At 37.5% G+C, this 27,615-nt stretch overlaps 1 protein-coding gene across 4 annotated transcripts in view; it reads left to right on the forward strand.

Moving 5' to 3' along the window:
- Positions 1-27,615, forward strand: part of CDK8 (cyclin dependent kinase 8) — a 64,848-nt gene that overhangs the window by 23,384 nt on the left and 13,849 nt on the right. For 3 of the 4 annotated variants that reach the window (XM_042867541.1, XM_042867542.1, XM_042867544.1), the window contains exons 3-7: positions 1,524-1,634; positions 3,134-3,274; positions 20,489-20,546; positions 23,338-23,469; positions 25,924-26,067. In XM_042867541.1, the coding sequence (XP_042723475.1) occupies positions 1,524-1,634; positions 3,134-3,274; positions 20,489-20,546; positions 23,338-23,469; positions 25,924-26,067 (586 nt within the window). Of the gene's footprint in view, positions 1-1,523; positions 1,635-3,133; positions 3,275-20,488; positions 20,547-23,337; positions 23,470-25,923; positions 26,068-27,615 lie in introns of those variants that run through there. The other variant, XM_042867545.1, reaches the window with a different exon arrangement.

Consider the following 27,615-nt stretch of genomic DNA (forward strand, 5'->3'; position numbering starts at 1 on the left):
TCACCCCAATCCTTATGCTATGCAGGGATCATAGATGTTTACAGAACTCCACACTTGTTTTTTCAGATCTTGCCTTAAAATTCCTCTGTGGAATGCTTTCAAATGTGTTAAGAAGTTTAGCATACTGGAACTGTACAGTTTTCCTATGTACAAAACATTGGCAGGCAGGTTCAGCTCTATTGCCACAATACCAACATCCACCTCTGATGTCACGAGCCAACATCATGCAATAGGAGGCATTACTTTTGGGATAGCCCTTCTACTTTCTAAATAGCAGCTAAAATGTTAGCATGAAACTGAATTATCAATGGAAAGGAACTATTTATCTTGTTTCCTCTATTGTCTAATAAACCAAAATTCTCCTATTAGATTCAATCTCAGACATAAAATACTAATTTTCTAATTTTTAATTTTATATTAAAGGACTTGTTTGAATTGTCCTTGGCTTTAAGAAAAAAAAAAAGCTGGCCACTCTTTTATTTAAAATGTTATAATTTCCAGCAGACTTAACTGTTCCATTCGCCATCTGTAAGCTGACAAGAATTCCTCCAACCTTGTGGATCCATGCTTGAGAGTAGTTTGCTTAGGGACTTGTGAGAAGTTTTTTTGTTTCAGCAATTGTGTGAGTACAGTAAAGTGTAACATGACTGGTAAGGCTTATACTCATTCTCTCTGCATTCAGTTCTTGTGCTGTCTGTTATGTTTTCCTTTTGGAGCTGACTAAGCTTGCAGTTTCTAAAGGCAGCAGAGCTGATTTGGAGTCCCGCTGCTGCTGAAAGTCTTTGCTCCAAGCTGTGTTCTGTCCTTTTGCTGCTGCTGGTTCTGCTGTTAGTGCCACGATTCACTGCAGCTCTGTAACTCAGCAGAAAATTGCCACCTTTGTGTATCTGGGTTAGTTTTCTTCTGAACTGGTGAACTGTTTTGGTGGATGGCTTCTGTGAGTGCCATAGCTGGCAAATGTTGTGGGAGGGAGCTGGGCTGCCTTCTTTTGGTGGAGCTGACCTTTTACATCAACTGACTCCATGCTGTGAACCACAGCTTCATTTAGCTGACTGCATTGACAGGAGCTCCATGAGTCATGAGCTTCTGCCTGGAATGACTGCAACCAAAATGCAGGGTTTCCAAGATAATTTGGAATCCGGAGAAAGTTGGATACCCCAAATGGCTGTATCAAAGATTAGAGCCTATAGGAAGGGGCAGCTGCCACAGCTGGCTATTCAGGGAGCATTGTGATCCTGGATAATAGTGAGATTTACTGAGATTTAAAGAAAATTAATAGGAAGTGTTTGCTCTAAGGGGGTTACAAACTGTGCGTTTGGCTTTGGTTTCAAACTAGTGACTGATTCTGTCATTTAAAAAACAAAGAAAAGAGGGGAAAAAGATGCTATTTTCTTTCAGTTTTTGTCATTGTTGTTTGTATTGTAGAATACATAGCAAATGCTATTATTACTCTTCATTTTTCTAGCCCTTCCACAGCTCTGGATGTGTGAATATAACCATTATGGTCTTTATTTATTTTGCAGTTGCTGCGGGAGCTCAAGCATCCAAATGTCATTTCTCTGCAGAAGGTCTTTCTTTCTCATGCTGACAGGAAAGTGTGGCTTCTCTTTGACTATGCTGAACATGACCTCTGGGTAAGGTGAATTACTTATAGATAACAGTCAGTTTTATGTGCAGAAAAGGGGAAAGGTCAGGGAAGAGGCATTGATTTAAAAACAGTATAGCCTCTTACTCTCAGTGTGTGTTGGAAACTTTTTCAGTACCAAAGGAAAAGCAATGGAAAATGTTGGGCAACCACACTGATACAGCTAGCTTGTGAGCTCTTTAAGACAAAAACCTGCATTCAGCCCTCAGTAGCTAAAAATCTAGTTAAATGCAGATTCAATCCTTTGCTACAGCTAAAATGATGTGTGTGGGAAAGTGTAATTGGTGGTGTAAAAGGTGGATTGCCTTGGAAAAATAATATACATTGAGCAAATAGGGTAGAGTTTCACCTACCCTGTGTGTCATCTATGATGAAAAGATGTCAAAGTAACAGCAGTGCACAGAATGGGGACATCATCCATATGTTACAGTAAAAGAGCTTTTTACTCAATGTTGTTCTGAAATCTCACATATGTGCTGGGCACAGCTAGTGCAGCAGTTTGCTATAATGAGACTGGGGAGAGGACACTGTGTTAGAGGAGGAACTGCCCTGGGGGGTTGAGTAGTCAGGTACCCAGGGGGCGTTTGGAACTTGAGGAACACAGTGAGAAGAGAGGACCTTCCTCATTACAATAGGAAGAACATGTGGCAGCAGTTTGAAGCCAAGTTTTGGGTGGGTGAGGGTGGGATTAGATCCTGATTGTCACATGAGTGTGATAATCACATGAGCCATCACAGTGTTTGTTCTAGAAATTACCCCTCTCTCAAAAGGACAGAAACAAGATAATGGTTACCAAGACTGACACACATGCTATATGGCATAAAGCCATTAATGTTAGTGGCATCTGGGATTTGAGTGTTAGGACAACATAGTTTTTGGACTCTCTCGTGTTGCTAGATGTCGTTGCCTGTGTATGCAGACAATTGCTGTAGGTTTTTCTGTGTGTGGCCTGGTGACTGATGTTAAGATAGACAAACTTGTAGCTTTGTTCAGTCAGCAACAGCTCTTTTGTATGATGTTTTTGAGAGTATGGAGTAAGCTCAGATTAATTTCTTGATTAAATTAAAAGTTAGAAACTCCTCATATAGTTTCAAAGAACCTGGCTTTAAATCTTGAATGTTAGTGTCACGACCCTAAGAGAAAACGTAAAGTAAAATGATCCAGGAGTAAAGTAATTTAATTCTGTGCTGTGATATATAGAGATATCAGCCTCAAATAAAAATATTCTCCAGAAACTTCAGACCTATGGAAGATCAGTGCGAGGCAGTTTGCACTGATGATTTCATTTCTGAGAGATGGTGTTAGTCTTATTTCATAAAGTACTCATTTTCTAGTTCGTAAGGGTTTTTAATTTGGAAAATGAATTATGAAAGCTTGCAAAAAACTGTCATCTATGTAAGGAATTGGCTGGCAATATTTTTCTGTAATGCTGAAGTTTAAAAGAAAAAAATTTACTTTTTAAAATTTTGATTTCTTTCCTCTTTACAGCATATAATCAAGTTTCACAGGGCTTCTAAAGCAAACAAGAAACCAGTTCAGTTACCTCGGGGAATGGTGAAGTCACTGTTATATCAGATCCTAGATGGTATTCACTACCTGCATGCTAACTGGGTGTTGCACAGGGATTTGGTAAGTTCATCTGCAGTGGGTTTAGTGCTGGGATGACTAAGGGCAAGGATTTTTTATTTTTGTTTTTTTGGGGAAGCAATCTTCTGTGCTAAGGGCAAGTGGCCCTTAATGAAAAATAAAATAAAATGAATATTTTTATACAGCAGTCAGCCAGCCCTGTGTGCAAATTTTCAAAGCCTGCTATGTTGTAATAAGCTTATGGAAGTGAAGCGTATCAGACGGCTGGTTTACTTTTTTCTAAATGAACTGTTTTTGACTGTTAATTTAAATAACAGGCATGTTAAACTACAGAATGTGCCTCTGGTAGCATGACTGCAGGCCTGAGAAATAGTTGATAGTGCATGCGGGTAGGTGTGAGAGAAGATGGTTGACTACAAGAGCTGCTGAAATGAAGATTAAACAAAAAATCTACCTTCCTAACACTGTCAGTTTCACTTAAGTTAATGGCATTCAAGAGTTAGCTTTTTAGAGCATTTATATCACAAATATAGCCATACTAACTGCTGAAGACTTGATGTTTATCCCAACTGCAATGTAAGGAAAGCATTTGAACTTGTATTTCTTAACCAACAGATTCCATTAAATGTTTTAAATGAGTAAATCCTGCCAATTCTTAAATATTTGCTTCTAAAATATGCCCATAGTTTTGTTTTGGCATATGACAGTGTTCTATAATTTTGAAGTCTGGTTGTTTTCCTGACCCAGTTGTCCATACCTCTTACATATTATAGCGTTCTTCAATATAATATGATATGTGAGACTTCTAATTACTGAAATTTCATTAATACATGAGAGCATAATGAGTTTCACCTGTCATTCCCATGAGTAGATATTACCAGCACTATTCTATGCTTGGTGCCTTCCATATTGCTCCTCAGGAACTGCTAGAATCAATTTTTGTCTTTGAAATAGCTTTAATAGTGTTCCTTGAAATCTGGTCAATGACTAGTTATTTGTCTTCTGTTTCTGTGTCTAATGAATGCTTCTGTAGTGTGCTAGTCTCTTTAAACTGATGGTAAAACATCTATATTTGAAAAAATAATAATGTTTTCAGAACTGAAGAACAAGGAAGCTTGTTTTCTTACAACAGTGTTGCATGAATATTGTTTCTAATTTGATCCTGGTTTTAGAAACTGAACAAAAGGTTCAGCACTGAGGGGAAAAAATAATCTTGTGTTGGTTTAGTCATCACTCCATGAAATACTGGAGCAAAAAGTAATATAAGAATATATAGTATGTTACTGCACAGACATCTGGTTTTAAACCAGAAGGTAATGTCTTGCCCTTACTACGTGCCTGCAACAGTACTCTTCAATTTTTGTGGCATATGGAAAACAAATGACTTGTCATCAAGAATCTGAATTTTCTGGTGTTTTACTTTATAAGGCTTCAGAAAATTTATGAACTTAAGTAGAAAAGTATTAATGTAATTGAGTGGAAAAAATAATGCATGTTGTTAACTGGATGGCTCAGGAGATTGGCAATTTATTACAGAGCCTTTCACATCTAGGTCTGTAGCTCAAATACAGCTTGTTGGCAACAGCCAAAACAAGTACCATCTCATTTTCTGACCTGTGTGAAATGAGTTGGTGGTCTCAGTCCAGCAAAAAACCACCATCACAACCGAGTATCTTCTGGTAGCTAAGGAGAAGGCGAAAGCTTGAGGCAGAGTCTGAGAGGTCATTTAACTGGAATCTTGTCAAGCCATGTGGATGAGGAAGCATACAAAAGCTGTGCAGGGGCTGCATGCAGTGTCCTTCTTAGGGAGACCGTTGGGTTCTTTACAAAATGTTCAGTTTGAGGTATGTGACTAATAGAAAATCTGTGGAATATGGATGGCGTGTATTCCATGCAGCAGCAAAAAACAATTGTATGTTAAATACTTTCTTCATGTGTTCAGTTTTTGGAAATGTCTTGAATAAGGGAAGGGGTTCTTGCTAATATTCTGTCTTAGCAAGACAGGGGCATATTGATGTCTGGTTAATGCTTGTAAGTTGAGACTTTAATAGCATGCACATTCCGATGTAAAGCAAAATCATCTCAGTTGATGCTTATTCTGAGATGTTTCTGTTCCAGTATATCTGTAATATCAGCCTTCAGAAATGTTAGTCACCAGTTTCACCTCCTGACAGGGTGACTGGATAGACTGTCTTTTAAGTGGTATATTTGTATCTGAACATATATGCATACTGACACAGAGTTGACCAAGTAACACGCTTATGTTCATTTCACATGTTAGCTCTGAGTGATGTTGTTTGGCTGTGGTAAGGAGCTGGAGAATATAATACTTTAGCAGAAAAATCTGTTCTTTGGTACATCTATCTTACAGGGTAAGGATTTTTTGGAAGATTAAGGTTAGTTTTTTGAGAAATTGGTCTCTGAAGTGCAATTTTGTAGTGTTTTTTAAGATGCATTATTGAAGTTACCATTAGGTTGGTCAAGTTTTGAAGGTTTTTTGAGATCTGATTTTTGTAACCAGAAAGAAAACATAGCGTAGAGCAATGGTCTTGCTAGCATCCACAAAACAGACAGTGAAATTCAATGATTATTGAAACCACATGAGCTTAGATTGTGAAATGTCTTCATAGCAGAGGAACTGGAGAGGCTTAATTTGTATAAGATTTGTATACAGTGAGTGTATGAAATAGTAACTGCAGGAAGACATTTAATCTGCTCTTTTTAGTCCTTGTTTGTTTTTTACAAAGTGAATGAATGCAGACCTCAGCAATAACTTAACTGTCTTCAGTTTCTTTTTTGCTACTTATCTGAAAGCCAGTTCACCATTTCTATTAGCAAGCAAGATGCTGATTATCTTTGAGTAGTGCTGTGCCGAAGTAGTTAGCTTTTTCATGTCTTTGAAACGTACTATGAAATTTCTCAACAAGTGTCATTCCTTTCAAAATTTCATATTTGACTTGAATATTCTTTAGCTTTTTTTAATTTTATGATTGAAGCAATTGAAAACAGATTGTTTATTCATTCTCTGTAGCAGGAAGGAAATAAGAACACTTCACGTAATTACCACAAAGTGGATCAATTATAGTTTTAATATTTTGAATTTAGTTATCAAGCGTGCTTGAAACACACAGCGTTTTGCTGACTACTCTTCCTTGTCTTTGTTCTACTTCATTTTCTATCTATCTATTTTCTACTTTCTATCAAACTTCTTCCTGTACTTTAGGAGCTTATTTACGCTAAAAATAAGCGTAAGTAGAAAACTGGCCATAAATCTGTTTTCATCAATCTGCATTCTCAGCAACATAAGGAAAGAAAGGATGGTCTCTGCAGCGTGCTTGGAAGGTTTCAAGTACTGGGCTCAAAATAGAGGCCCCTTTGCATGTTACAGCAACTTTTATGGTAATGTTGGAAAATGCATTATTATGTAACATTATTGCATGGTAGGCCTGTCCAGAGGTTGGGTCCAGTCTTGGCTAAGAGATGCACACTTCTCCATTGGTTTTGTGTAATGACAGTAAGATTAAGCTGTGATTTAACTTGGTTTTCACCAAAAATATTTGATGTACTCACCTCGTACTGCAACGCTGAAAGCAAAAAAAGAGGATCTTATGGCTCTTCCTTAAAGTTCTGCAGCTGAGGTGCTGTTACAAGGCACTTTTTGTTGGCAAACCTTTGGACTATGTTGTCTGGCCTGTTACTTTGTGCACGGTGTGAGTGGAAGTATTGCCACTTGGCAAGCCAGGTGTGGATGTCGGTAGCACAGTGTTGCATTTTTGCTTCCCACTGCTGTCCTCCAGTCTCTTGCCAAAGCACTGATAATCTCTGTCAGGCTTTGTCAATAACATTAATGTCCTGAATAGTCTGGAATTGCATTATGATCTACATGACCATATGCATACTAGAGATAGCACATGATACTGCAACATTTTTAATGTATTCCTAGCTTGCAGCTCAGCTGCTGTTTTGGGGTGAGCACTTCTTGGTAATGAGCTTTCAGGTGGGTAAAATACAGTGCTGGTTGGAAGCTCGCTTCCTCAGATTGAGCTCTTCCCAAGAGTGCCTATTGCCAGCTTTGGGATCAGCAGGAATACTGAAGATATGCTTTCAGTGAGGAGAAGCCTCTGCCAGGGTGTTTTTTTGCAGGCCAACATCTTAGTCACTTTCCAGGCTCTAGTTGTGAATCACTTAAATAAGTGCCTTAGGCAAAATGAAATATATGGAACTTTTATTGTGCCAATTTACCATTTTCCACATTAGAGCTCTTGAATCAAAGGATGTTAACCTCGATCAGTATTCAAGCACTACTTCAGAAATGCAGGAATGCCCTTCAGTGCTGCTCTAGTGCTCACAAAACTAAGACCATTTGCACAAAGAGCTGATAGAAGCTATATTTGTTATTAGAAAGTAGTTAATGGCTTTTAAAAGCAGTGTGGTCTTTCAGTCTCTTTACACCTATAACCAGGTATTAGGCATTGCTTACTAAATGGCATTTTACTGACTTACTGGTGATTTTTGAAAGTAGTTAAAAAAAAAAAAATCAACTTCAGTTGTCATCTGTTGCATTTTTCAAGGTTTTTGATTCCAAGGTATGCACAAGCATTTTGTGCATGTGAAAGAATGTTTCTGGCAGAATATTTTTCTCTTGCTTAGGTTATAACAACTTGGGTTTTCCTATGAACTGTAATTTTGAATATCCTATAGTTCAAATACTGTTATCTAGTGTTTCTTAATCCAGATCTTTACAGTGGCCACAACTACTTCCTTGCTTGCCTTTTTGAGTGTTTGTTTTCCCCCTTTTTTAATATTAGACTCAAAGTTCAAAACAGTAACTAAATAGAGTGGAAATGATCAGATTAGACTGCAAAAGCAAATATCCCGTGCTCATATCGGTGACTTTTCAAAAAAAGAAGAAATAAACATATTGAAGATCTTTACCATTTTTAAGACCAGCTCTGCTAACTAGAATCCATTTTACTTTGTGTGCTTCTTGGGCCTTGTTGTTGACAACGGTCTCCAAGGTAAAACAAACAAAAAATACTTCATTCAATAAAGTCTGTCAGTGTACAGATATGTACGAATGAAGATTTGAAGCTAGAAATACAATGTGTTGCTACCATGCTACCAGCCTTGCGGCCAGAAAAGTTGAAAGCCTTCTTATCAGATCTTTGAACTCACCATAGGAAAGCCTATAGACATACCTTAAATCACTGGCTTTGTAAAATCAAGTTGTTTTAAGGCCACTCTTTGAAAGGTCATAGCAATCAGGGGAGGTTCCTGAGGGGTGGGGTGGGAAGGGAAGGCAATGGCACCCCGACCTAAAGAAGGACAAAAAGGTGTATCTGGGAAACCACCTGCCAGCTGCTCTCACCTTGATGACGGATCACATCTTCTTGGAAGCCATTTTAAAACATAATGAAAGACATGGTGGGAATTGAGAGTAGTTAGCATGGATTTATGAAGGTAAAATCACACTTAACCAACCTGAAAACCTTCTGGGACAAAATGGCTAGCCTGATGAATGAGGAAAGAGCTCTGGATGTTGTTTATCTTGACTTCAGGAATGTTTTCAACACTTCATCTTGTAGCATCTTCATGGACAAACTTAGTGAAGTACAGACTAGGTAAGTGGACAGGGAAGTGAATCAAAAACTGGTTGAGCTGATGGTCTTAGAGAGTCATGATCTGCATCACGAAGTCAAGCTGTATGCCAGTCAGTAGCAGGGAATCCCCAGGGGTGATGCTGGGTCAATGCTGCTTAACATCTTCATTAATGATCTGGATAATGGGACAGAGTGTACCATTAACCATTTTGCAGAAGATTCCCAGAGGTGCCTTCCAACCCCCGATTGTGCTGTACGTTCACAGATATGTTTACAGAAATTCACTTATTGCTTTCTCAAAATCTGAAATCCGGCTCACAACAGATCAATTAAAGAGAATGGGGTGGGGGAAGGAGTATTAGGATAGATGTAAGAAAACGAAAGATTAAATAGCTTATACAGAATGTATCAGAACCTCTACATTGAAAATTTCTCCTATTTCTCCTGACTGCGGCAGGGGAAGAGAGGAAATTCATAGTTTTTGATTATTTTTTTTTCCCTAGAGGAAAAAAGATGCTGTATCCCAAGTAATGTTTTTTGGAAGCTGTGTGGCCATAAAATAGAAGATGTCTTACTACTGGATTGTCAAATTGCATGAGAAAGTAGGAATTAGTAAGTGGGTGAAGGTCCACTTTTTATTTTAATCTTTAGGTTTTTTTTTTTAGCCAGGAATTAATTGTCTTTTCCTTTAGGGCGCTAATTAAATATTCTGAACATCAGGATGACTCATTAGTAAATTACTTTTCCAGCTGCTTGCAGGAGAAAAACAAAAACTTGTCTTTATGTGGCTTTTTAACCTTTATATATTTGAGCCAACTTTGGCTATGAAGAACTTCCATAACCACAGTAGCTCTAGGAAAAGATATTTGAGTTCTGAAAGAATAAAAAATGAACTACTTCTATGTTGATGGAAGTGTAACTGGATTTCATATTTTTAGAGCTCTCTTGGATTAGCGCTCTCATATTCTTGGCTGGAATATGATTCCTATTGTGCTAAAGTTGGTTAATGCTGAAATAAAACTTGAAAAGATAAATGAAAACACTGTATTCAAGTGCCTCTCCATTGGTATGTGGGTTTCCAATACATCATTTATTATGATGTTGTTTGTTTGTTTTTTTACAGATAGGCTAGGTCTTTTAAAATTCATAGATCAATTCATAGAATTTGAAGGTTCCTGATTTTTAACCTCAGATCTTATAACCATGGGCAAGGTCACTGAATTTTTGGGTAAGAACCACGGAAAGGGTAGAGTGAAACTACAAAATAGATTATAATGTGTGAGATCAACAGGTATACATGCAAATAAATCTTTATCCATGCAACCAATGCTCTTGAAAAATGGAAAACATTTTTCTAAACATTTTTGGTCTTTTATCTCACAGTGCTGTTAGATTCTTACAAGGTCAAGTGCTGAATAGGTGAACTTGTAGTAGTGGTTTTTCTGATTGCAATTAAGAAGCCTGTCTGTAGAGTTCCTTCACGAGTGCAGGGAAGGTCAGAAATCTCACAACTTCAAAAACACTTTCCAAGTTCACCTCTTTTAGACAACTGCTTTTGTTCCAGATTATATTGACTTGTTGATAAAGTCCAACCTTATCTGAGTATCATAAAGATGACTAAATTTATTAAGCCTTTCATTATCTTATACTGATAGAGTCCAACTCTGATAGTTTGTCTTGTGTATCAGTATTGACTTGTGGTTGGTGTGGTGTTTTTTTTGTTTTTTTTTGTTTTTTTGTTTTTTTTTTTTACTGAAACCTAAATTTAGGTCATCGATACCTTTCCTGGTTTTTAGTTCGATATTTTTCTTCTATAAATAATTCTAAAAATAATTGGAGATAATAGTGAAGTCCAACATCACTGTAGTGAAGTTGTAATTTTCAGATGACAGCACTTTGGCTTTATGTGAGAATATCTTGCTTTGAAACTGCAGTAAACACAGTCTTTGCTCAAAGCTGCAGATCAAGGTGGAACAAAATTATTAGAAGTTTGCCGATTAAGCAAGGCAATAATGTGAGCAAAACTAGGCAGACTTACTTTTAAGCTGTTACTACCTTGAGTAAATGGATTTAAAGATTCTCAGTTTTCCATAGTTACTGAAAAGTTTCACATCGGCAACATATAAGATATAATTAAAAAAAAAAGAGTGGAGAACATAAGGCTGCTTATTAACCACCAGATGGCTCAGGGATGAATGATTGTGTGGAGGCATGAAGTTACACTGCACTCATCTAACAGTGTGGATAATATTTGCAAACCTGCTGTCATTTACAATTCGTTGATATTTCTTCAGTGAGATTTTTCACTTATCTGCCGTGGAACTGTCAAACATGAAGCAGTGCACACAGCACACTTTTTCCTGATGTTGCAATGTCACTGTGAATCACATTCTTTTTAAACTTTGTCCTCAGACCAGCTAGGTAGTGAAGATTACCTGCAGAGGAATTGCAGGTCTGAGGATGCTGCTTTTTGTTTTCTCTCCTCTTTCTGCGGAAGCCCCTCAGCGTGGGATGGAATGTTTCAGGGCCAGTGTTTAAAACTGTTTACATCCTCACCTTGCTGTGAAGTCAGGGAAGGCTTTTTCAGTGTCCCAAAGAATTAAATAATGTTGTTGTATTAGTTTTAGAGAAGTTTGTCCTTGTTCAGTGGAACATATTCAGTAACAGTACCACAGATGTCCTTGTCTGCTTATTGTTTACTGATTTCTAAAATGAAAACATGGTGGTACTTTAGAGCTTTTTAGAAGAAATGACAGCGTTATTACTTTAGTTTCTAGAGAGATGGCTGGAACAATATAAGTGGGAACAAAGCTTAAATGAGTGTTTGGTTTTTGCTAGTTCCCTCACGTAACCTTTGTATTTATCAAATTTCAAATATATGTGATGAAAAGATAAAGTATCACAGCCATGACGTTTTTTAGAAACTTCACAAAAAGAAGTAATCAGGTAAAGGAGAACGTGTTTTGGGAGGGACGTACTGGGAGCTGTACCAAGGCCATTTCAGTTGGGCTGGCCTTCATTCCTTTGACAGTGATTCACCGGGCATTTATACTGCACGCCTCTCCTGGCTCACTTTACTTGGTCCTCAAAGCAGATAGGGGATGGGAGGGGTGCTAGAGGATTCTGGAGGTGGACAAGGGAAACAAGATGGTGCTGGAATGCAATGAGAAATGCAGGAGAATCTAGGACTTGGATGCTGAGAACGTAGCATTGCCTTCAGGAAAACACCTCCACTTGTTAAGGTGCTTTAGACTGAAATACGTAATGATGCAATGGAGAAAATATGAACAGATTAATATATTAAATATGTGAAAGATTTTTAATTTTATTTTCAGTGAAGGCTTTTAAGATTCCATGTCTTTGTTTTTTCCTGGAGTTACTGAAAGCTCACAAGCATCCTTTACCTTTTCCCTTACAGATTAAGGACTGCAGTATCTTGATTGGTGCCTCAGACATTAAATTTGCCAGAGTTAATACCAGCTCCTATAAATTGAATGCTCTAAAGGGCTCCAGCCTACTTAAAATAATGCATAATGTATCTGTTTTGTTGGATCTCTGACAGGATGGGATAGCCTTTAGAAGCCTGATTTAATTGCTAGAGAAGGGTAAATAAGAAGCAAAGTACAGTGGAATACGTTGACAATTCTTTGTAGCAAAAGTAAACAGGTAGTGCAAAAAGTGTTTGGAAGGTGTTTTCTGAGTATTACCACATTTAAATTGAAGATGTTAAGGATTTTTGTGATGAATGTTTGGATAAGAATATATAGAATGGAGAAACCTTTTAAGAATACAGAAGAGTGTTTGGGGGAATTTTTTTTGACCCCACACTGATTACAAAAGCAATACATTTTATGTTCCGTGTAATTGTATATTGTTTTCTCGTTATTTTGACCATGAGAGAACTGGGCCATCAAAAAGCTTTATGCAAGTATTTTCCTTGGGAAGATGTATGAGCTCCTCGTGAAAGTTACCATCACTGTTTAGCTGTCCAGAAGGCTTGAGGTTTCTATTAATGGCTCTCTGCTAAGCAGCTTGCACAATTAAGTGTTTAAAAATACAGTGTTCCAAACTTCTTTAATCGGCTGCTCAAAACTGTTTGACAGATGAAGGATCCCATCTCTTCGTACAGGAGGAGCTTGGTATTTTCAGTCAGTCATAAACTCAGTAGTAGTTAATGCAGCAGTCTCACAGTCTGTTCTTACTGCTTTCACAAATGCTTCGGAAGAGAAAAAATAAGTTGTTTGTGAAAGGAATATGCATTATAAACCATTGCTTGCTTTATTCTGCCGTGCAATATAAAACATGGAAGTGAGGGGATGAAGCAACAGAAAGATGCATCTGTTTGAATGGAAAGAAAGATGGTCAGATGACTGTAATGTTCTTTTCTCGCTTGTATTTCATTTCCTGAATATTTATTTCTCAGCTGTCATTTTGGATGTTTTCTGTATTTCATAGCTATTTTTAACTGAAGTGTTCGAAACTGTTCTACTTCCTGCTAGTTTCAATAACTGAAGATTTCTGATTTATTCTAATCCTTGATCTATAGCTGAAGATTTCAATAACTGCAGTGAAGATGCTTTCCAAACAGATGTAGTTACTATATTATTCTGTCTTGGACTTCGGCATCTTTCAGAAAGCAGGAAGACCATGTGCAGAACTAGCATTTTTTATATTATGTTTTGTTTATTATGTATTTTTAAAAATACTTCTGCTACATTTTTTTTTTTTTTTTTTTTTTTTTTTTTTACTTCCAAAGGATTGAAGTATATTGATAATGGAAGAATCATCTTAAGTGTCATTTAGGTAATATGTTGAAGGATATCATTCATGTATGTATAATCATATCATTTGTGTGCGTGTATTTGTGTGTGAAGACTTCACTAAAGTAACTTGAGTGGTTTTGTCCTTTCAAGGGCAGAAGTCCTGCCTGAGTTAGGTTGAATTCTTGGGATGCAAATACATGAACTGATGGGCACGCTATACCAGATTTTTCTTGTCTATAGTAAATGTGTTCTATTGTTACTAGCCTGGTTTTTCATATGATGGCTTTGCAAACTGTCCAGATATCTGATTGTGATGCTAGGCACAGACCCTGCTTCCACTGTGTTCACAGGAAGCAGCCATCCAGACCCACGGAGATGATAATCGCTTGTAGCAAAACACACAGGAAGTGCATTTGTGCCAGTCTGTCTGTTTTAGTTCAAGTTTCTTGTTGCATGTTTGGGTGATACAATAACCATGGCTTATGTGCTAGTAACTTTTCTTGCAGAAATCACTTTTCTTGCCTATGATATCTACCTTTTTGTCCTTGGAGACTTTGTACAGAAAGCTGCACCTTCTAGCTTAGTCTGATGTACACTTTTACTGGATGGGACAGTTGGCTTGAAAAGCGTAATTACATCTTCCAGTACAATGCATTTCTAATCAAAGTGATAGAAAAGCCTGCATGTTACGCACAGATCTTCATAAATTACATTGCCCCATGTTTTCAATAACTGAATAATAGTAACTGAAATAAACTCTTGAAGCTTGTTGAAAAGAAAAAAAAAAAGCCAGCTTTCATCAGGATGAAGCAGAGATGTAATATGCTGATAGTACCTAGCAGAAGGATTCCCTGGCATAGATATGGCATCCATGTAACTTCTGTCCTGTACAAATACCTTTTGTACCTTGAAAATTTAACAGTTCCTGGTTTAAATACTAATTTTTAAATGTTTGAATATTTTCTTATCTCCAAAACAAAAAGAGAAAACCCACAACACCCAAGAAACCAAAAATCGAAACATAACCCTCTGAGCTGTCTTTTTTTATAAGAAAATTAATTTGTTAGCAGAATTCATATACTTTTAATTGAAAATACTTCAATGATTAGATTCAGTACATGTTCAATTCTGTATTGTTTTCCATTAAAAGTTACATTGTTTATGGTGGTCTTTTGATTATTTATGTTAAAGACCAACTCACTTAATATATCGCTAAAAATGTTTCAGCTGTGAATGCCCATGAATGCCCATCTTTTAATACTAGGAAAAGATTAACTTCAGAAAATTGCTGATGCTATCAGCTGTATACAATAATACTGATATTTTCACTGTGCTGCAGTGCTGTTTAGCATTGTAGTATTGAGTTTTGTTCCCAATGGAAGTGTAACTGAATTATTTTCTGTGACCATAAAATGCTCGAAAATGAGGTAGAATTGCTAAGAATGCAGCACAAGCACATGTCTCATTGAGGTGAATATTTTTAGTGTATGTTACAATTATTTGAAGACCAACAAGGTTGCTCAGCAAACCAGTGTAGCTTAAGAACTGTGTAGCTTTGCAGCTCACAGACCGTGAAATTGGGTGTGAATTTTACCAGGCCAAACGAAGGCTCCTTTTTTTTTTGTACGTGTGTGTGTACAGCTTTTCTTCTCACAGGACCTCACTGTGAAGTGAGAAATAACATCAGGATTTTAGATTTCTGCCTCAGTCACAAAAACTGTTTTCCTCAGAAGGTAACAATTTGATACTGGAAAGCCCTTGCAATTGTAGAGTTGTACATTTGAATCTCTTCCTATATGGCTTAATAATGAAGAGTGAAATACTAAAAAGTTATTAATTCTAAATCTTAATAGAATCATTGCTGAAATTGATTGCTAAGGCAAAATAACTTAGGGATAAAACCACTGTGCTTAGTATTGTTCTCAAAGCTGCTGTTTCAAATGAAAACAAGTGTTAACTAATTCAGCTGTCTTGGCTCATCACACATAGAAATACATGGCATGGTCAGTTCTGAAAACTGTCTGTGAGACCATCAGATGCACAATTAGAGGTCTGGAAAAGTCAGTGCTGTAAGTCACCCCTCTACTGTTTTAGCAGCCAAACTATGGGATTAGCCCAAATGAGAATCAGGATAATGCTTAAACCTTATTAGAAGGTGCATTAAAACGGAAGTAACAAAGAAGGTCAGGCTGCTCTTTCTTTCTGTGTCAGACTACTGCAAACCTTTAATAAGTGGCAAGCAAAAAAAGGTCACATCTACATTATAATACCATAGATAAATCAAAGGAATTCTGGTTATTCATTGATATGTGTATAGCCTTTAAAACGAACTGGTTCGTATGCAGTCTAGTAGTGAAAAATATATAGAGTAGTAATTTCTACAGTCTGGTTCAGTGTTAAAAGTAGTAGCAAAACAGTTGCTACGCTTTCCAAAAACTCTGTTTCTTTCCCTCTTCACTGCTTTGAATGAAACTTACTGAAAGTAGATTCTGACAGTGCTTTTACTGGAGCACAAAAAATGCCCCATGGTTTCCAATCACTTAGCTTGAGGACAAGTAATCGTTTCCTGCTCTTATTTGTAACTCGCTGCAAGCAACACAAATGTCTTTTTTGATCTATGATTACTTGTCATTGAGAAGGATTGGTACAATTTTCATGTCGTTTGCATTTTTATCTTCAAAATAGAAAATGGAATACGTTTTAAAGCCTGGAATTCCTCTCTGAATGAACCTAAACATTTTTACTGTATGTTTAGAAGCAGTGTGGGAGTGTAATGTTTTGTTCAAATGGATGAATGTTTTTAAAAAGTAGTTGTTCTGCAGAAAAGATGTGAAGGAAATGCATGGCTCATAACCTCAATGTGAATCAGTCACCTGTCAAAACCATATACCCTGCTGGGATTGTATGTAAGGGAAGACTATATGCCAGGCATGTAAAATAATCACTTGTATTTAGCATTAGTGAAGCCTCAACAGAAGCAGCGTGCAGTTTGGGGCGCTCCAGTTCAAATGAATAGGTGGCCCTGGGGCAGAACTACAGGGAGAGGAATCAGTAAAAAATATCCTATTAGGAAACACTGAGCAGAAGAACTTCTTTCAATCTAGATAAAGGGACTGAAAAGAGATGTAGGTATTCAAAGATGTCTGCTGAAGTTTAAGAAAAGAAGCAATGGATATAACGTCGTTGCTTTCCTGAAAAGTTTAGGAAAGATATTGCAGTAATAAAAGTGAAGGAAGGTGGTCTGCCTGGAAGGATTGTGCAGCCTTCTGTCCCAGACTTGGGGGTCAGAGTAAGGAGGCAGTGGTGTATTTCACGTGTTAGATGAGGCAGATGGAAGAGGAAGACTGCCTGAAGATCTTTAATTCTATCAGTATATCCTCTATTTGTTATAGCTTCTCTATTTGATATTAGTTTGCTTCTTAGGAATCATGTGCAGTTTACAAATACTGATTAAAGCAAGAGTATATAAAATATTTCAGTGAGCATATTTATTCTCTCTTTAAAGATATAGTGATTAATTGCACTACACAGGTCTTGTCTAGGAGTCCTTCAAAGTGAGATTTTGGGTAAGATTTAGTGCTGTGCCATGGTCACAAATCTGTTTGTCCATGAGAATGAGTTAGTCCATTACTGATGAGACTAAGGGGGTTGGGTGGGGAGGGATTAGTTTTCGTCTTATAAAGGTATCTGAATGTTGTTTTATTAGTCTTTGCCAAGTACTCAGCAGTTCATTACTGCATGGCTTTTCACGTTTGGTTTAGGATCTCAGCAGTTTTCTCATTTATGTTCAGCTGGCATAATAAGCAAATTGTTTTATTTGAAGGCAGAAATAAATGTGTCTCAGCTGCAACAAAAATAAGTGACTTTCAAAAGTTACTTATTAGTAATTATAAAAAAAAGATTACTGTTTTAAAATAGTTTGCTTTCAGAACTCAATGTAAAAAATAGCTGTAAGATTTTTTTTTTTCTTTGCTTGCATAGCCCAAGGGATTTGAATAAGCACTTTAAACCTTCATTCTCTGTGAATAATAAAAATTAAACGAACACTAAATTAAACTGATGTTTGTCTGGATTTCTCTCTTCTGTTTCTAATGATTGCTTATTTTTCTTTGCAATTAGGGTTGTCTAATATGTACTCAGTTTCTCCCAATCTGTCTCTTTTGGTGGTGCTTTTTTCTCCAGATGGTGGACTTGGGTTGGAACTAGAGGGTCTTTAAGGTCTCTTTAAGCCTAATCCATTTTATGACTGGAGACAGATCTATATAAGAGTTCCTGACCCGTGTTTTGAGTTTTGTCAGTGGACTCGATTGTTGTTTTTTTTTTGTTTTTTTTTGGTGTTTTTTTTTTTGAGAGTCCCCAGTATGTATGTTTTAGGAGTGCCCACGCTGTCCTTGTACTGCTTTGTGGTAGAACTTCTTCCATGGAATTTTGATATTGGGAAATTCCAGGTTTTAATCCTTGTTTTAAATATGATGTTGTCTCTCTTTACAGTGATAAGTATTGTCTGCAATAAGAATCTTTTTCAAACAGTGCTTTTGCAGAGAAGGGCCTTTCTCTTTAGAAAGAGGTGAACTTCTGTGAATGATTATTCAAGATTGATGGCTGAGATTTTTTGGTAATTTGTGGCTTCCAAAGACTCCTACCTGGAATTCCAAATTGTCTGTGGTTTTAAAATTTTTCTGTGAATCCTGAGAGGAAAAATACAAACCCTGAGCATGAATCGAGTTACTTGTTGCTGTTGTTACCTGTTTTGCTAACCAGTTCTGTCTCATCTTTGTGTTTTCTCCTGTGCACCTACCCTGATCTAATGGTAGAAGCATTTCGAGCAGGCGTTACCCTGCGCTGTGCTGATTAATCATCTGTTGTATTGGAGCCCAGGTGTGAGAATGGCTTCTTACCCCCATCACAGTCCATGTAGTAATTATTTTTTTTTTAAGGTAAAAGAATAAGGAGGATGTTATAAGCATTTTTGTAAAGAGTGTTACCAACATGTAAAATATGATGTTTCAGAATAGCATACGATTTACCTGAAAAACTTTGGTGCTTTTGTAATCTTTCTGCTAAAAATATATTAATTAGGCAAATAGCTCATTAACATCCTAGATACACTGAAGCAGCTTTCGTAAAATAAATGCATATTTTCTCCTTGAATCAATATGTAGCAAGAGTGTGGCAGAATTGTCTTTCTTGAATAGTAGTTTGAATTGCTTTAAACTTCAGCATTACCTCTGGATTTGAAGACTTACGTGGCTTGCTTATTTCTGAGCTTCTCTTGAAACAACTGAATTTGATGCTTTGTGGGCCATGTGCACACATACTGCTTTTTTTTTTGTGCTGAAGCACTGCTCGCATGGAATGTATACCTGTATGTAAAGGAAGAATAAATAAAGTAAAAAAAAAAAAGAAAAAAAAAAAAGAAAAAAAAGATGGGGTTGGTGGTGTGGGACACAAATTCTTCTGCACATCACTGAGCTAGTACAGCTCAGGTGTGTTCTGCTGAGCTGTAATTGCTATCAGAAAGTCTTTGGTCAGCCAAGCTGTAACACCAGCTTTCGTCTTTACCCTGTGCTCCATTTATGTATTCTGTACGTGGGTTGTGCAGCTTAAAAAAACCCCCACTGGAGCTTTTCATTGGCTGAAATAATAAAGTTTCTCAAGGATTTTTTTTTTTCCAGTTGTTACCTTTCACCTAGTTTTGTGCAATATGAATTATTACTAGATTGGTATTTAACTGTGGTCTTCTAACTCTTTGAATGTGCTTTATGCCAAAATTTAATAGGTTCAGTCATAGTGAATGTTTGGTAGGTCGCACTTTGCTCTCTACAAGAGATACTAGGATTCATTCTCTTAATTTTTAAGTAGCCTAAATTTTCTTGATGGACTACTTTCTTTCTTCAGGTCCAAGTAAAGTGGGAAAAAGAAGCTAGATTGTAACTTGACCTTATTGCAGTTCTTCTAATGGACAACTGATTAGGACCCCATTTTGTCCAAGAATCACTGTATGAGTAGATATCTAAATCACTCAATTTAAGATAAAATTTAAAAAAAACAAAAACAAAAAAAGAAAATCACACTGGTATAAATTTTAAAATTTCATTGTGAATTTCATTGCTTTCTTCTTCAAAATAAGCAGTGAAGCTTGATTTATGTGCAGCGTGTTAGCATGTGAGGAGTCTTCTGACGGAGATACAGAGACTGGGTTTTAAGAACTTAACTTTGAGAACAGAAACTAGAGGATGGGAGAATGGATTAAGGAGCAAGTGGTTGTCTTACTGATCAGCTGAGCTCCAGCTCAGTTCTGTGACACCTCTAGTAAAAGAAAGAAGGGGAAGAATCGGTATTTGTCTATCAAAATAATGGAGAGAAAGATAGCACAATGGGAACACTTTCTGGTTTCACGCTGTCTGAATTGGTATATACTTGTAAATAGGAATAATCCAGATGATTTTTGTCTCCCATATAAAACTGTATGGCAATGTACTTTTTTCATGGAAAACGTGTCTGCAGAGGTGCCTGATGACTCCTGCACCAGTGCCAAGGGATGCTGAGCAGCCAGGGTCTGCCTCCTGCCCAGCGCACCGGGTTGAATACCAGGGGTTCCACAGCAATGTGGGAGGCTGCAGAGTGCCTGCTGGGGTGGCTGACGGTAGGGCAGCAGCATAGGGAGCACAGTGCTGGAACACAGCCACGCTGGGAGGAAACGTGAGGGAGATGCAGTCAGGGAGAGCCCGTGGCTGGGCCCTTGCACAGCTTTACCGTGGTAGAGAAACTTGTCATTTTGATCAAAACAAAACTGGTTTAAAACTGGCAAAACAAAGCTTAACTAACTTTTCAGAGACTGTGTTTAGGTTTATCGTGGTATATGTATTGTATATTTATTTTTTTTTCCACAGAAACCTGCTAATATTTTAGTTATGGGTGAAGGTCCTGAGCGAGGAAGAGTAAAAATTGGTATGTTGATATCTTTGATAAGTCCCAGTGTAGCATTTAAGTTAGAATGTTCTGGAGGTGCGGTTGTACCCCTTAAAGTAGTTACTGTCATACTAGTATTTGCTGGAGACATTGTCTAAATGCTGTGTTTGAGTGACTGGCTCCTTGATGTTAGATCCCTGCCAATGAAATGTGGTAGCCTTACCAATCAAAGCTGGAAAATGTCAATATGTTTTGTTTAAATGGGTGTTTGTGTGGGGCGGTGGGTGTTGATGTGGGGGTAAGGTGGTCAGCAAGGGAGGAGAGGAGAAAGAAATGGGGTTTTAAAACTTCTTCCATTTGCCCTAGTAATGTCATGATGTTATCTTGCTGCTGCTTCCAAAATCTAAATAGGAACTGTCCACTGCTACTCCTAAAAACCTTAAAACTTTATAACAAAATCAGAGATGGCATCAAGCCTACAACATATTTTTGAAAGGGCAGACAGGTCTCTTGGAGATCAGCATGAGGGATCCTAAAGTCCAGAAAACACAGGAATTCAGACAAAACATTGACTGAGAACTCCTGCTAAATGCTCCAAATGGGCTGTAAGTGGGTAGGAGTGGGTAGGACCCAACGCTTCCCCACTGCTGTAGAATTTTTTGTGGGAGTTCCTGCTCAGAGTGAGGGGATAACTCACAGAACTTCAATTGTTTTAAATTAAAGTAAATAAATACATAAAAACTAACCATAGCCTAACAGTACTAAGCAATAGCAGGCTGTGCATTAGTGTGTCAGTGCTGTGGGAACAGGCTGCTAATGCACAGCCTCCTTATATCTGTTATGCGAATACAGCCCCATCTTATAGGCTTTTATTTATTTATTTTTAATTTATTTTAAAGGTAGTTCGTCTTTTTCACTTCCCTCTGGCTCTCTTTTATGAAGTGGTTCTTCTGCACTGTTGCTCTGTACACTTACTGTTTTGTTTATCTGAACTATAACGTTAATCACTAGTGTAAAGGACAGGGCTATAGGACTTCCAGGGAGCGTTCGGTGCTGCTCTAGCTCTGCCCTCCCTTCTTGAAACCCAAGGGAATAGATAGGCCAGGGCTGAACACTTCTGCACATCCTACCCTGAAAGATTTTAGTGCCCCTCTAGGCCTTAGGGTTGACAGCAGAACTTGAGATCTTCTACGTACAAAAGAGGGACAGCACAGACAGCAGAAGTGACTATTTCTTCCTACTGCCATATTCTTCATGGAGCAGTTGCTTCCAAAATGAAGAACGTAGGTCGTTCTCTGGGCATGTGCAGTTTGAACTGTGGTGGTGGTGTTTGCTGAACACAACTATTTGCTAATATTTGCACACAGACCACCAATTTATCTCTTAATGGATAGTTTTGAATTAATTTGGGAATAAGTTTGAACACAACCAAATTTAGTCAGACTGATCATGGACGGGTGAAAGATTCTGGATTGTACCACCAGTCCTCTGAGCCATCCATTCCCAGGGGGAGGAGGGGTGGGGGGACCCTGCATTTCTAAGTGTGTTATCAAAATGTAGATTTTTTTTCTTATATTCTTAAGATACTACCACAGCAGGAAAAAAATGCAGAAATTAAACCCATAACAAGGGCATCCACTTTTCCAGTGCAACTAATTTCTCTAAAAAATACATAACTGGCATTTAACTTAAAATAACTTTTATAAGCTTTTTGCGTCATTTTGAGTATTAAAAAAAAAAAAAAACAAACAATTTCTGCAGACTATTAATTTTTTATAGATGCTAGTGACTTGATCGTATCTTCAGTAATCTATAATTTAGAAAATGGCAGAATGTTTCTCTTTTTAAATGCATTAAAACAATCATAAATAGGAATGCATATGAAAAAGTAGTTCAAGTTGTCTAGTCAAGTTAGAGACCCATATTACACTGCAGATTTCCCCCAGCCAGTAAGCTATAACAGATAGTTTCTTGCCCTCAGAATGGCTGCTAGTCTCCTTTCAATCTTTCTCAGCATGTGTATACCCCTGCACCAGAGTCCCTGTTCTTGGGATTTGGGGAGCACTGGGTAGACAAGCAGATCCAGTGGGTGAAATTGCAAATTTTAGTCTCTGCCCATTTTTTTCCTGTATCATTTCTATTGCCAGCTAGCTCAGGCAGCTTCCTAGGAAGATATATATATATATATATTACCAATTCTAAAAAGCAGTTTTTAATCCCCCAAGCACAGCTTAAAATCAGAACCTTAATGATGTCTAGTACTGTTATGTTGGTGCTGGAAATAATAACTTCTTGACAGAATATTGCTAGGGAGGCAGGTGCTGTAGGCTTAGTTGTTTTTTCTGTGGAGGAAAACTTGCTACAGCTAACTTCATGAGTAGGTAGCTTTTGTGGCAAGCACGTATGTATTATAAATCATTCTAACCTGTGCAGAACTTGTGTTTTGCTCACATGTAAAAAGCTTCTTGAAAGACCATGCAGTATAATGGATTATTTTACCGGAGAACATCAGGTAAAATGAGTCAGGATTTACCAGTGTCCTGAGAGAAGTGAATGATACGCTTTTTCAGAACAATGGTTAATTCTTCGTTCTAAATGGCTCGTGTTAGTAATGATTTATAATGATGTACTTTATAGGTGATGGCATCCAGTAACTTCTACAAAAGCTTTAAGAACATGAAATCTGCTCACAGAATTCCTATCTGCTGCAGTCTGTCGTTGTGTTTATTTAGCACAGTGATGGTAGCTCTAACAAGCTCAATCAGTTCATTATTAAAAATATACGGTAGTTTTCCTAAAAGACTAAAACACCTCTCTTTAAATTTTGCAGCTGATATGGGCTTTGCCCGATTATTTAATTCACCTCTGAAGCCTTTAGCAGACTTGGATCCAGTAGTTGTAACGTTCTGGTATCGAGCTCCAGAGTTGCTTCTTGGAGCAAGGCATTATACCAAAGCTATCGGTAAGTAAAATGGAGGATAACCTGCTGTACTATTGTTCATGCAAATTGCACCCAGACATTGAATACTATTAAACAAACAGTACAAAGGTCAGCAGCTGTGATACTGAGTTCTTGAGGAAACGCTTAACTTTGACAAGTTGTTTGTGGTTTCTGACTAGCTGTAGGAATGAAACATTTCTGGGTTTGGTTCAAAGTGCCCTGCAGTGTGGTGTAAAGGCTGCTCCTCAAGAATTTCCTAGCTGCTGTTAGATTTAAAGTGATAGGGATGCATCTTCAAACTGTTGGTAATACCCATGTGATGATGAGACATAATGTGTTGATTTCATTGAAGAGGTTTTCATCTAGTTTTATAAATGCTTGGGAAATATACTTGGGAAAGCATAGGATGGAGATTGTGTTCACTGCACTGACCTGTATCAGTGAAGTTTAATGCAACGTGGCATTTTACTTGCTACTCCTCACTTCTGCACCTGTCAAAGTTTGCGAGAAATTAATCATGTTAAGTTTGCTATTTGGTATGTGTTTCCCTTCAGTGGACGGAAGTTGCCAATAACAGGTTCTGCTCTATCAGGCCTGTTTTAGCCCATCCCTTGAGGCGTTCAAGGCCAGATTGGATCGACCCTGGGCAGCCCAAGCGGTGTCAGCCCATGGCAAGGGGTTAAAGCTCAGTGAGCTTTAAGGTCCCTTCCAACCCATGCCATTCTATGATTCTGTCTTTTTGGAAGCACACAAGTGCCTCAGAATTGCTTGAAGCAGTGGGACGTGGTCAGTGCCCTGCAGCAGGAGGGGCTGTGGGCGCACCCAGACCTGCAGCCTGGCTGTATGCAGGCATTGTGAGGATGGTGTTCATTCCATCAGCCGAATGCTGCCAGCTCCTTATTTCATCACTCCTACTCACCTGTCTGAGTGGCCATCACTGTGCTGGCCTTTCCCCCTGCCGCTGGGTGGTACGAGTGTCCCCAAATCCAGAGCCATGGTAGGCTGTGGCTGGAGGGCGGGGAGAGGCCTGGGCACCTGGGGACGGTGTTCACCTCAGTGAGGGGAGTGAGAGACCCTAAGGAAGAGATCTGGGAAATTTTCCCTCTCAAGCTGCTCGTTTTCAAAATCTGTGTTAAAGCTTGACACATGTTTCTGGGGAAACAATTTCCCCTGCAGGGCTCCTCTTATTCTGGACAAACGTGGAGGCTGTGCATTGGCACAGATGTTATTATTTCCGTAACCTGAAGTTCTCCTGTCAGGCTGCACATTCTTTTCTTAATATTGTGTCAGTGTTTTTCTCAGAGATTTTAATCTTTGATTCAAATGTATTTTCAGCAACTATGTTAGTACCATATTTCTTGTATTAAGTACATTCTTTTTAACTGCTTTTTTTATAGTGTTTGCATGTTCTTTTGTTTTATTGGCGTTTCCTTCTGGTTGCAGCATGTGAAACTGCATGGATAACCATGGCCTTTAGTGCATAATTTTTTTCAGCACTGATAAAAACTGGCTGCATGCAAGCACTGAGCAGTGGGGTTGTGTTCTCTGCATCATTGGCTTTTGTCCTTGTTCCTGACCTTTCCTTGTTCATTCAAGGTTTCATGTGGCTTTAGTATGTGTAACTTAGAAACTGCTCTTGTATAAACTAGGAAAAAATGGGGGAAGCAATTCAGAAGATTTAGACTGATTTTGCGGACTGTGACAAAGCAGTTACAAATGAAAGTATTTTTGTTTTAAAAAATAATAACAGAAACAAACAAACAAAAAAAAACAGGTTGGGGAGAACATTATCCAGAAAGAAAAGCATAACTTTTTTTTTTAAAGAACTTTTTTTTTTTTTTTTTTTTAAAGAGGGTGAGATGCTTGCATGTAGAGCAGTTTTATTATTTTATTGCAAAACTTTGTAGCTAGCATTTGGTTATTTCTCTAATCACTGCTCACATTTTTTAGGGACCTTTAAATATTCGTTAAAATGAGGGGCTGATCAGAGAGAGCAAATGTTTTGATGGGAGCAGTGTGACCTTGAGCAGGTGACGTGTTGGTTGGTTCTCCAGTTGTGTTTGTGTGGACAGCTAATCAAATAGCTTTTGTTGGGTTTTTTTTCTTTCTTTGTTTTAAATCAAACTCACTTTTACCAGTGTGGTAACTGTGTTTAAAAATGAGCAAACAAAAATAAATGAGCAACAGCACTGAACACACACAGACACACAAAAACCCACCAGAATAAAACACACAAAATGAACAACAACAACAAAAAAAAACAAACAAAAAGCCCCACTAAACTTGTATGATGCTTGTGTTACTGAATTATGGACCTGTAGCTGAAAGGGAAATCTTAAGAAGTGTTGTACAATAGAAACTTGCAATTTTCCGTGTAGGAACCTTAACTTGTAAGTGGAAAACTAACATTTTACTTCACCAAGATGCTTTTGGAAAGATTCATTTGGCGTTTATTTCTGTTCTCCTTTTCTAAAGATATTTGGGCCATAGGGTGTATATTTGCAGAGCTGCTAACATCAGAGCCAATATTCCATTGTCGACAAGAGGATATCAAAACTAGTAATCCTTATCACCATGACCAGCTGGACAGAATATTCAACGTTATGGGATTTCCTGCAGGTACGTGTTGTCTTTTTTATCACGGCTGTTCAAAGAAAGATATCTGTATTGTATTTTTTGCATATGAAGGTGGCAGCTGACAAAAGCAGCAAAGCTGTTTAAACACAAACTTTGTCGTGAGTCACCTAGAATCTAATAGTTGCATCAAATATTTTTCCTGTTATTACTGATGTGTTTATCTATGCCTATAAATGTATCAATATTCTGTTTTTAAAAGATCTCTTTAAATGATGGATGATTAAAAACAATATAGAATATTTCTGGGACTTCTCCAGGGTTGATTTTATGTTTGAAAAGTGATCTATGATTGTATAAAACCAAGAACAATACCTACATTTTCTGAATATTATGCGTATGCTAAATTAAAGAAAGATTACATTTGGAATTAGAAGAGGGTGTTTCTTTTTTTGTTTCTCCCTTGTGGAAAGGTTATCTTCCAGAGAAATAGTATTTTGTCCAAACCAGAAGAAAGAACTGGTCACATGAGCCAAAACAAATCACAGCATGGATGTCTCTTGTTGCATTTTCCTCTCAGTGTTGGTCATATCTTTTATTCTAAATGATATCTTGAATAGTTTCATTTCAGCATTTTTCTTCTAGTACTTATATGATTGCAGGTGTCTGAATTGCAGGGGGCTTATTTTTACCTTTCAGTCATCTTTCTCTTCACTGCTTGTGTTCCCTGTATTCTCTGTTCCCATTTAGTATTAGTAACCTCTTTCTTTGCTGTGCTCGTGGACTTTCTCCTTCTCGTCACACAAAGTTTGTGGTCTCTATTTCTGTGTGGTTATAGAATTTTGTTCTTAAAATTGCTCTCATCTTTCCCTTTGACTTTCTTTTTTCCTTTATTTAGTTCCTTGCTTCCATACTGCTGTATGAGATTGCTATAAGTGTTGCCTTTGCACATGAGGTGGATTAATTTTAATGAAAGCTCCTCAGTCCATCCTCTTTAAGCACTACTTAACTTCTCGGTGTCTAGCCTAGAATTTTATCATTTTCTTGTGCTTTTCCTTTCTTATTTGGAGTTGATATTGTCTTTATGTAGCTTACACAAATAGATAACAATCTCATTGTTTTTTGTGTTGGGTTTAAATAGTGCTGTTTTATGGTTTACTCTCGATTCTGTAGGTCTGTTTTTCTCACAATTACTATTTTTTCATTTAATAGCAACATTTTTTTTGACTGACAGTTGCTGTATTTGAAAGTTTCAGCTGTCTTGAGAAGGGGTAGGGAGAGGAACAGAACAACAGGGAAAGTAGAGAATGTCTGTGGATTTATGTATTAATTTGATACTTCTGAGCTCCAAGGATTTGCAAATATGATTAGTTTTGGTAAAGATTTGACTTGAATCAAACTATACTTGTCCATAGAATTTTTTTTTTAGTAGTTACAGAGCATAATCCATTTGAGGCTAATAGGTGATGTGGCTGAGTGTTGTTTTATTTTTAAAGGCATTTCAGGCTTTGTGCATACAGAGAGTTAAGATTAAATGTTATTTAATTGGAATGTGCTAATGTTACCCCGCCTTGACCTTTTCTGGACAAATAG

This window comes from Lagopus leucura, unplaced genomic scaffold (assembly GCF_019238085.1).
Source record: "Lagopus leucura isolate 7727_CA_CO unplaced genomic scaffold, USGS_WTPT01 Super-Scaffold_100001, whole genome shotgun sequence".
NCBI lineage: Eukaryota > Metazoa > Chordata > Aves > Galliformes > Phasianidae > Lagopus > Lagopus leucura.